Here is a 12,001-nt window from a genome sequence, read left to right as displayed (position 1 = left end):
TTATTTTTTGCTGTTAATTTTTTGCTCAGAGACTGCAGATATAGTACAGGAGATGGTCAGAGACTGCAGACATGATACAGGAGATGGTCAGAGACTGCATATATAATACAGGAGATGGTCAGAGACTGCAGACATAGTACAGGAGATGGTCAGAGACTGCATATATAATACAGGAGATGGTCAGAGACTGCAGACATAGTACAGGAGCTGATTAGAGACTGCAGATATAGTACAGGAGACGGTCAGAGACTGCAGATATGGTACAGAAGATGGTCAGAGACTGCAGACATAGTACAGGAGCTGATTAGAGACTGCAGATATAGTACAGGAGATGGTCAGAGACTGCAGATATAGTACAGGAGATGGTCAGAGACTGCAGATATAGTACAGGAGATGGTCAGAGACTGCAGATATAGTACAGGAGATGGTCAGAGACTGCAGATATAGTACAGGAGATGGTCAGAGACTGCAGATATAGTACAGGAGATGGTCAGAGACTGCAGACACAGTACAGGAGATGATCAGAGACTGCAGACATAGTACAGGAGATGGTCAGAGACTGAAGACATAGTACAGGAGATGATCAGAGACTGCAGATATAATACAGGAGATGGTCAGAGACTCCCGCCTATGGTTTTCGGCTGCTTTGCTCTCCTCCTCTGACAGGAGGAGGGAAGGAGGATGGACTTGGGCAGGAAACACAGCGGCGGCGGCACAGTCTCTCGTCCTCTGATCCGCTCCTGTCAGTTGCCAGCAGGGAGAGCTGCCTCTGGACACAGGCAAGAAGAGGAGGAGGAGGCGGAAGGGTAGCACTCTGGTGCTTCAGCGCCCCCACCTCTGTGGCGCCTGGGTGCGCTGCGCCCCGTGCACCTGCCCAGGATCGGCCCTGTATATATATATATATATATATATATATATATATATATATATATATATATATATATAATATGCCAAGTTCCAGCTCTGTTCCTGCATGAGCCATGCCGTCCATCAACATTCACAGAGGGGAGGACAGCCATGCAATTTGCAAGGACATCAGACCCCGGCTGAGCATTTTGCTGATTGGTCCCCGGCGGTCTCGTTGTTGTTCCATTAGAGTGAAGCTGATACGGAAAATACAATAAACACAACTCAGGTGCTGAATACGCAGCGCTGCGCAATAAACTCCGCCGGCTTATTGCCGACACGCAGAAAATGTTAATAACCATCGGAGCTTACTGCGAGAATTTTTTTTGCCGCGGACGGCGCGGGTGTCATCGGAGACGGATGACATTTAGTCGGCGTCGTCCCCTAAGCCCCCCCCTCCCCCCGGGGACTCCGTAATGATCGCGGAATATCTGTGATGGACGACTCTCCGGGGGGATCACACTTGTCGGCAGAAGATGAAACCCCCCCCCCCCCCCCCCGAATGATGGAGCTGGTGTATGAAAGTGCAATACCAGCTGTAACATGGGGAGGGCAGCACTGAGATTCCCCAGGAAAGGGTTAAAGTCTTGTGTGTGGGTGCTCTGGAGCTCCCCGAGGAGACCCGCACGGGGAGAACATGCTAACTCCATGCAGATAATGTCCAGCTTAGGACTTGAATCCCAGTGCTAACCACTATGCCACTATGCCAGGGCTGGGACAAGGGGTGGGCAGGAGAGGTGGCTGCCCTGGGCACTGTGGTATCATGTGAGGGGGGGGTTCATTTCCATACAACACGCCCCCTACCAGCCTACTTTGAATTACGCGGGCTTACGCCGGCCCCTTTTACGCTACGCCGCCGTAACTTAGGGCGCAAGTTCTTTGTGAATACGGTACTCGCCCCTCTAAGTTACTGCGGCGTAGCGTAAATGGGACGCGATACGCCCGCTTAAACTTAAGCCAATCTTTCTGAATCTGGCCCTGTATCTCTTGTTGCAAAGACATATGTATTGCCTGTGCTCCTCAGCTCCATCTAGTGGCCATAATGCTGTGTAAAGCCTCCAGAATCAGAGGCTGATTCAAAAATAAACAGTGGGGTAGATTCAGCTAGGGGCGCGCACTGATACGGCGGCGCAGCGTACCGTTTTTACGCTACGCCTCCGTAAATTACTGGAGCTACGCTTCATTCACGAAGCATTTGCTCCGTAATTTGCGGCGGCGTTTCGTAAAAGGGGCCGGCGTAAGTGCGCGGAATTTAAATGATCCCGTAGGGGGCGTGGATCATTTAAATTAGGCGCGTTCCCGCGCCGAACGTACTGCGCATGCTCCGTCGGGAAAATTTTCCGACCTGCATTGCGGTAAATGACGTCGCAAGGACGTCATTGGCTTCGACGTGAACGTAAATGGCGTCCAGCGCCATTCACGAACGAGTTACGCAAACGACGCAAATTTTGAAAATCGCTGAGCCACACACATGGATTGGGTTCTATGATATAATAAATGGGCTTTGCTGCCTTGATAGATTTTATATCGCCTGAACTATATACACACTGGCCCAGATTCAGTAAGCAATTGCGCCTGCGTAACCATAGTTACGCAGCGCAATTGCTGACTTGCGCCGGCGTAACGAGTTCTCCTGATTCAGAGAACTCGTTACGCCGACTGCAGCCTAAAATCTGCGTGGCATAAGGCTCTTATGCTACGCAGATTTTAGGCTGCATTCTTGCGATGACCGCTAGGGGGGGCGTTCCCATTGTGGTCAGCGTATAGTATGCAAATTGCATACTTACGCCGATTCACAATGTTGCGCGCCCCCTGCATACGCAAGTTATGTCGTTTCCGTACGGCGTGTTTAGCGTAAGGCTGCCCCTTCTAATAGCAGGGGCAGCCAATGCTAAACTATACCCGGCGTTCCCGCGTCGCGACGTTCGAATTTTACGTCGTTTGCGTAAGTGAATCGTGAATGGCGCTGGACGCCATTTACGTTCACTTTGAAGCAAATGACGTCCTTGCGACGTCATTTGCCGCAATGCACGTCGGGAAAGTTTCCCGACAGAGCATGCACACTACGTTCGGCGCGGGAACGCGCCTAATTTAAATGATCCACGCCCCCTACGGGATCATTTAAATTACGCGCCCTTACGCCGGGCATTTTTGAGGAGCGCCCACGCAAATTACGTGGCTACTGTTTTGTGAATGAAGTGCAGCGCAGATAATTTGCGGGGGCGCAGGGCAAAAACGGGACGCTGCGCCTCCGTAAGAAGTGCGCAGCGGTACCTGAATCTGCCCCAATGTTTTACATTTTTATATTATTCCCTCTAGCGTTCTCTATCATTGTTACATTGGTAAGGTTATTGCAGCCACATAAGTAGACTTGCAGCAGCGCAGTTGGGTAATGGTCAGTCGGTAAGACCAGGACAGGCTGAGCCACACACATGGATTGGGTTCTATGATATAATAAATGGGCTTTGCTGCCTTGATAGATTTCATACCCCCTGAACTATATACACAATGATTACACTATACTGCCTCCCCCAGGCCATTCCAGGTGCTGCGTCCCCCTCGCTCATCACCGCTCCTTCCCAGATATTGCGAATCCAGCGCACAGCAGACACCAGAAATGATTTGATGTTCGCTCAGCATTAGTGACCCGGGGAAGATTGATCGGCTCTTCATTCCAGTAAAGTGGATTCATTTTTTTTTTTTCCTTTTCCATCTAATTAAACTTGAGTCGGCGAACGCCATCAGCCAACGCAGCGCGTCTCATGTCAGGTAACTAATAGCTCAAGGAACGGCTAAGGATTTATCATCTTTACATCAGGAAACTCGTGTGATTGGGGGGGGGGGGGGGGGGCGTATATAAAAGTATCAAGGTCAGAAATAATGTTTCTCTTTATATATGAGCAGGGGGCGGCCATATTGGCCCATTATATAGTGACTGCGCTTTACTCTTCCTCCTTCGCAGTGCAAAGCTCGCCACACTCTGCAGGCTGAGCAAATGAGATCTGACAGATTCCTCCATCCAGTACTGGGACGGGATCATCCAGTACCCAGGGCAGAGATGGCAAATTGTGCCCCCCCCCCCTAGGGTTGCCACCTCATCCCTTTAAAACCGAACAGATATGAATTACAAGGGTTCTGAGCAGTGACGGCTGGTGCTCAAAACTCAACATCAATTGCAGCCACTGTGCCCATCAATTGCAGCCACTGTGCCCATGAAATGCAGATACGGTGCCCATCAATTGCAGCCACTGTGCCCATGAAATGCAGACACTGTGCCCATCAATTGCAGCCACTGTGCCCATGAAACGCAGCTACTGTGCCCATCAATTGCAGCCACCGTGCCCATCAATTGCAGCCACTGTGCCCATCAATTGCAGCCACTGTGCCCATCAATTGCAGCCACTGTGCCAATGAAACGCAGCTACTGTGCCCATCAATTGCAGCCACTGTGCCCATGAAACGCAGATACTGTGCCCATCAATTGCAGCCACTGTGCCCATCAATTGCAGCCACCATGCGCATCAATTGCAGCCACTGTGCCAATGAAACGCAGCTACTGTGCCCATCAATTGCAGCCACTGTGCGCATGAAACACAGCTACTGTGCCCATCAATTGCAGCAACTGTTCCCATCAATTGCAGCCACTGTGCCAATGAAACGCAGCTACTGTGCCCATCAATTGCAGCCACTGTGCCCATGAAACGCAGCTACTGTGCCCATCAATTGCAGCCACCGTGCCCATCAATTGCAGCCACCGTACCCATCAATTGCAGCCACTGTGCCCATCAATTGCAGCCACCTTTCCCATCAATTGCAGCCACCGTACCCATCAATTGCAGCTACTGTGCCAATGAAACGAAGCTACTGTGCCCATCAATTGCAGCCACTGTGCCCATGAAACGCAGCGACTGTGCCCATCAATTGCAGCCACTGTGCCCATCAATTGCAGCCACAGTGCCCATCAATTGCAGTCACCATACCCATCAATTGCAGCCACTGTGCCCATGAAACGCAGCGACTGTGCCCATCAATTGCAGCCACTGTGCCCATCAATTGCAGCCACCGTACCCATCAATTGCAGCTACTGTGCCCATCAAACGCAGCTACTGTGCCCATCAATTGCAGCCACAAAAACAGAGCAGGGACGCGGGGCTACCCATTGAGCGAACTTTACCAAGTTAATCAGGAATCAGCCAAAATTCACCAAGGGGGGGTCTATTTAGATAAAATTAGCATAGCCATTTGTCCAGCGAATCTGCGTGTACATTCGTTCTGTGGGAACTGAGCCCAAACAAATGTTCTTTAAAAGTGGCGGCCCGTATATAAGGGGCGCACGGGCGCTGCCCCCCCCATCTGTGCGTCCGACCCCCTAATCTACATGCAGGGCACCGGACACATGGATTCCAATGGCGGGGGTGTTTTTTTTTAAGCCTGAGGCTCTAATAGGCTTTGAAAAAGGGTGGGCTCGGGGCGCAGAACACCGCCCGATCGGCTGAAAGGACAGGTGATCCTATCGGGCGCCTAGGAGAAGGAGGCGCGATGGAAGCTACCGCCCGCCGCCTCCCGTAGGGCCGCTGCCCCCCTCAACCTAGATGGGGCACGTGCGGGGCTGGATGACTGACTGCCCATGGGTGGGGGCATGTGAACCAACCGACAGTATGGGGGGGGGGGGTGTTTACCGCCCACCCAAAAAAAAAAAACATCAGCCGCCACTGTTTTCCCTTCTGAACTTTTTTCTTTTCTTTTTTATGGGCAGTGGTAAAATACTGCACTATGACCACTAGATGGAGCTGAGGAGCATAAGGAATACATGCAACTTTGTAGCAACAGATACAATTAGGCCCTGTTCACACCTGAGCGACTTGGAATCCAAATGGCGCTAGTCGTTGAAAAACCTGATGGCCACCTGGGGCCCTCTGGGCCCTTTAGTAAAACATTTATAAAAAAAACAAAAAAAAATAAGGGGGTGGCCATCCGGGCTCCTGGGGACCTTCCTTTGGGCCCTTTAATAAAAATAAAAAAATATTAAATTTTTTTTTTTAAAACAAAAATGGCCCCTGCGGACCTCTTGGCCCTTTAATAAAAAAATAAATAAATTATATATATATATATATATATATATATATATATATATATATATATATATATATATATATAATATAAAATAAAACATTTTTTTAAATAAAAAAAAGGGGGGTTGCCACCCGGGCCCCTGGGGTCCTCCGGGCCCCTTACAGGTGTACTGCCTGTACCCCCCTGATGGCGGCCCATGCAGATTCATTGGATGCATGGCTATGCAAATTAATTATAAACAGACCCTTAACTTTCATGGTTAGTGAGGTTGAAAAAAGACACAGGTCAATGTTCAACCATAAAAATAATAATAATATAATAATATAATAATAATAATATAATAATAATAATAATAATAATAATAATAATATAATAATAATAATAATAATAATAATAATAATATAATAATAATAATAATAATAATATAATAATAATAATAATAATAATAATAATAATAATAATAATATCATACAATCCCCTATACCCAATTCTATACCCACAGCTGATCCAGAGGTGTATGGAATAACTGCCTACGGAGTCACACACATTACACCCTCTAGGTGGCTTATCCTGAAATTCGTTTTATCTCAGCAGTTGCCCAGATCATGCCAGATTATTCCCACCTTTTGCCCAAAGCCGCTTTATAAATAGATATATGAACAAAAATCAACGATGACCTTCCATAAATATTCCCCACAGTGTCAGGCAGATGGTCATACGACCTTTCTTCAAAACACCCCATACCCGCACACCAGGGGGCGACAGATGGCACTAAAAAAAATTCTCCATCAAATACATAACCAGCACGATGTGCCTGAACAATCTCATCTCTCCACCCGGGGCTGTTCCCCGCGGAGAGACGCTGCCAACGCCTCCTTTTAGTTTTCTTTATTCGCTGTAAGCTGGTTTCTGATTGGTTCCCTAGCACATTATTGCTCTTAGAATTAACGTAAAAAAATTAAAATCTGTTATTTAATTTCTTCTGATGAATTTTTATACACTTTTGTGTTCCGAACAGATGGGGGCGCCGGAGGATCTTGTTTTTGACTCAGCGATTCTAACCAGAATCCCATCTGCCAGGAGTCGGGATGTTCCCCTCGTGTTTTCTCCAAAATTCATCGAGCCGGGCAACTGGAATCCACCCAACACCAGCCGAGTGTGTGTGTGTGTGTGTCTATAACGTGGGGGGGGCATTAGAGTGTAAGCTCCTGTGGTGCAGAGACTGATGTGACCGGCTCAGCGTTCTCTGTACAGCGCTACAGTACATGTCAGAGCTATAGGAATGTATCATAATAATAGTGTGTGACTTGTGGGGGGGGGGGGGCATTAGAGTGTAAGCCCCTCTGGTTCAATGTTCTCCGTACAACACTGAAGAATATGGGCCAGATCCACGAAGCGTTTACGCGTAACTTCTAGGATGCTCCGGCGTATCTTTGTTTTGTATCCACAAAACAAGATACGCCTGAAGCTGGGCTAGATCCGACTGGCGTACGTCCTAGTACGCCGTCGGATCTAAGGTGCATATTTACGCTGGCCGCTAGGTGACGTTTTAGTCGATTTCCGCGTTGAGTATGCAAATTAGCTAGATACGACGATCCACGAACGTACGTCCGGGCGGCGCATTTTTTTATGTCGTTTCCGTAAGGCTTTTTTCGGCGTATAGTTACCCCTGGGTCTATGAGGCGTATCCTATGTTAAGTATGGACGTCGTTCCCGCGTCAAATTTAGAACATTTTACGTCGCTTGCGTAAGTCGTTTGCGAATAGGGCTTTGCGTAGAATGACGTTCACGTCGTAAGCATTGGCTTGTTGCGGGTTAATTTCGAGCATGCGCACTGGGATACCCCCACGGATGGCGCATGCGCAGTTGAAAAAAAACGTTATTTACGTTGGGTCAAGACGTATTTACATAAAACACGCCCCCATCACATTCATTTGAATGGCGCGCCCTTACGCCGCTAAAGATACACTACGCCACCTTACGGCGCAAATTCTTTGAGGATTAAAAAAAAAAAAGTAAGTTACGGCGGCGTAGTGTATCAGAGGTACGCTAGGCCCGACGGATATATGCGCCGATGTACGTGGATCTGGCCCTGATGTGACCGGCTCAGTGTTCTCTGTACAGCACTACAGTATATGTCAGAGCTATATAAATGTATCATGATAATAGTGTGTGACTTGTGGGGGCGGGGGGGCATTAGAGTGTAAGCTCCTCTGGTTCAATGTTCTCCGTACAACACTGAAGAATATGTCAGAGCTTTTTAAATGTATAATAATCATGCGTGACTGTGGGGGGCACATTAGAGTGTAAGCTCCTGTGGTACAGAGACTGATATGAATGGCTCTGTGCTCTCTGTATAACACTCACTGTAGCTCATGTCGGAAGCATAGAAATGTATAATAATAATAATAGAGTTTGGTAAAGGATTGTAAGCTCTTCTGGTGCAGAGACGGATGTGACTGGTTCAGTGTTCTCTGTACAGCACTACAGTATATGTCAGAGATATATAAATGTATAATAATAATGTGGTGTAAGCGTCTCTGGTGCCGAGACTGATTTGTATGTTATATTGTTTTCTGAGCTATAAAATAATAATACAAATACATATAATAATAATAATAATAATAATAATAATAATAAAAACATAGAATGGTTGGGATAATGAATTGTAAGCTCATGTGGTGCAGAGACTTATGTGTGTGTTATATTGTTCTCTGAGCTATAAAAAAAAAAAAAAAAATACAAATAATAATTATATAGTAAGGATCAGGATAATGAATTGTAAGCTCCTGTGGTGCAGGTTATATTGTTCTCAAAGCTTTATAAATGAATAATAATAATAATAATAATAATGATATTTGTCATCATACAGTATGCTAATAGATTGTAAGCTCTTCTGGTGCAGTGACTGATGTATATGGTATATTGTTCTCTGAGGTAAATAATACTAACACTAATACAAATAATTATAATATAGTATTGTTTTTGAAGCTATAAACATATAATACTGTACTGATATTTATCGTCATACAGTATGGTAATAGATTGTAAGCTCTTCTGGTGCAGAGGCTGATGTGTAATGGCATATTGTTCTTTAAACTATATAATAATAGTGATAATCATCATACAGTATGGAAATGGATTGTAAGCTCCTCTGGTGCAGAAACTGAGGTTTATGTTCTATTGTTCTAATAATAATAATAAAAAATATAATAATAATAATAATATTATTAATCTTATTATTATTATATAGTATGGTTGGTATAATGGAGTGTAATGTGTATGTTATATTGTTCTAATAATAATACATATAATAATAATAATTAATTAATTGTATTATTGTTATTATTATTATTATAATGTAGTATGGTTGGGATAATGGATTGTAAGCTCCTCTGGTGCAGAGACTGATGTGTATGTTTTATATTGTTCTAATAAAAACAATAATAATATTATAATATATTATAAAATAAATAATTAAAATAATTATTATTATTAAGTATGGTTGGGGTAACAAATTGTAAGCTCTTCTGGTGCAGAGACTAATGTGTGTGTTGTATTATTCTCAGATCTATAATAATAAAAGTAATATTCATCATACAGTATGGTATTGGATTGTAAGCTCCTCTGGTGCAGAAACTGATGTGTATGTTGTTCTCAGAATACTACTAAAAATAATGATCATTAATATTATATTATTATAGAGTATGGCTGGGATAATGGATTGTAAGCTCCTCTGGTGCAGAGACTGATGTGTGTGTTATATTGTTCTAAGAATAGTACTACTAATAATAATCATTATGCTAATATATATTTTTTATAAAATAATAATTATTATGATTATTATTAGTAGTAGTAGTAACAGTAACAATATTACACACACATCAGTCTCTGCGCCAGAGGAGCTTACAATCCATTATCCCAGCCATATATAATTTTTTTTTTCATGGATGGGATAATGGATTGTAAGCTCCTCTGGTGCAGAGACTGAATTTATATGTTATATTATTCTAAGAATACTACTGCTAATAATAATAATTATTATTTTATAAAATAAAAATAAAAAATATTATTATTATTATTATTATATAGTATGGCTGGGATAATGGAGTGTAAGCTCCTCCGGTGCAGAGACTGGATGTGTATGTTATATTGTTCTAAGAATACTTCTACTACTAATAATAATTATTTTTTTTATAAAATAAAAATAAAAAATATTATTATTATTATATAGTATGGCTGGGATAATGGATAGTACGCTCCTCTGGTGCAGAGACTGGATGTATAAGTTATATTGTAAGAATACTTCTACTACTAATAATAATTATTATTTTATAATATATATATATATATATATTATATAGTATGGTTGGGATAATGGAGTGTAAGCTCCTCTGGTGCAGAGATTGGATGTTTATGTTATATTGTTCTAAGAATAATTCTACTAATAATAATAATTATTATTTTATAAAATAAATATAAAAAATATTATTATTATTATTATTATATAGTATGGCTGGGATAATGGATTGTAAGCTCCTCTGGTGCAGAGACTGGACGTGTGTTATATTGTTCTAAGAATACTACTACTAATAATAATAATTATTATTTTATAAAATAAAAAATATTATTATTATTATTATATAGTATGGTTGGGATAATGGAGTGTAAGCTCCTCTGGTGCAGAGACTGGATGTTTATGTTATATTGTTTTAAGAATACTACTACTAATAATAATTATTATTTTATAAAAAAAAAAAAAAATATATATATATATATATATATATGTATATATATATATATATATATATATATTATTATTATTATTATATAGTATGGTTGGGATAATGGAGTGTAAGCTCCTCCGGTGCAGAGACTGGATGTTTATGTTCTATTGTCCTAAGAATACTTCTACTAATAATAATAATTATTTTATAAAATAAAAAATATTATTATTATTATATAGTATGGTTGGGATAATGGATTGTAAGCTCCTGTGGTGCAGAGACTGATGTGTGTGTTATATTATTCGCAAAGCTTTATCAATTTAAAATAAAAATACTACATTATGGTAATGGATTGTAAGCTCCTGTGGTGTAGTGCTCCCCCCCCCCCCCTACAACTCTATGGACAACGTCGGCGCTCTGCGAACCACTAACAAATCCAAGCCTCGGTCCTCTAAGTTCTCCCGGCACTCACCGTCTCCGCTGATGTTCTCCTCGCAGGAATACCAGATCCCGGCGTGGAAATGCCTTTCGATGAATTTGTCGTCGCCGGTCTCCCAGGTGTATTGGACCACGTTGCTGCCGTTGGTGTCGGAGTTGTTGAAGCGGATGCAGAAGGTCTGTTTCTCCCTGGAGCTGCCCTGGCAGAAGGGTTTGGGCACTTTGCGGATCCCCTCGCACCAGTAGCTGCTGCTGAAGGCGGTGATGGAGAAGAGGAGAGAGAGGAAATTCAGAGTCAGCGCCAGGGTGGCCCTTCTACGTCTGTCCATGGAGCTCAGCGACGTCCAGAGCCGAGCCCTGAGATCCCCAACACCAGACTGAGGATGGGAGCTGCTCCTCGCCTGGCGTCCTGCTCCATCCCCAGCACCCAATGAGAAGTCTCTGCATTGATCTGAGCGCAGCTCCACGCTATAAGGGCTTGTCATGTGTGACAGGCTGACGAGGGGGGAAAGGAGGGGGGGGGAGAGATGCTCGTCCGCTAAATGTCAGGATGAGAGAGAAAAGGCTTCGCTTCCAGTAGAGCGCACGCTTAATACGCCACGGCTTTCAAAGTCGGAGAAAAGAACAGTTCACCGATCGCCTTCCCCCTCCTCCTCCTCCATCATCCTTCTATTGGGAAGAAGACCCAGAGTTTTCATTTACCAGAAATGTCAGCAAAAAAATTGGAAATTTTGGTAAAATTTTCGAGAAATGTTTCAGTGTCAACAAGTAAAAAAAAAAGAGAAATAAAGGTTTTTAAGGGGCTTTAAATGTCTCCTGAGGCTCCTTTCATCTATCCTGAATCTATTATTGAAACA

The 12,001-nt window shown here is 43.4% G+C and overlaps 1 protein-coding gene across 1 annotated transcript in view; it reads right to left on the bottom strand.

Annotated features, from left to right (window-relative positions):
* Positions 1–11,659, bottom strand: part of GSG1L2 (GSG1 like 2) — a 47,770-nt gene extending 36,111 nt beyond the window's left edge. The window contains exon 1 of the mRNA XM_040330885.1: positions 11,179–11,659. Coding sequence (XP_040186819.1) covers positions 11,179–11,629 — 451 coding nt within the window. The 5' untranslated portion in view covers positions 11,630–11,659. The remainder of the gene's footprint in view (positions 1–11,178) is intronic.
* Positions 11,660–12,001: the final 342 nt, after the last annotated feature.

The sequence above is a fragment of the Rana temporaria genome, chromosome 12, assembly GCF_905171775.1.
Source record: "Rana temporaria chromosome 12, aRanTem1.1, whole genome shotgun sequence".
Taxonomy (NCBI): domain Eukaryota; kingdom Metazoa; phylum Chordata; class Amphibia; order Anura; family Ranidae; genus Rana; species Rana temporaria.
Note: the sequence above shows the minus strand (reverse complement) of the source record. Positions and strands in the feature narration are given on the sequence as shown.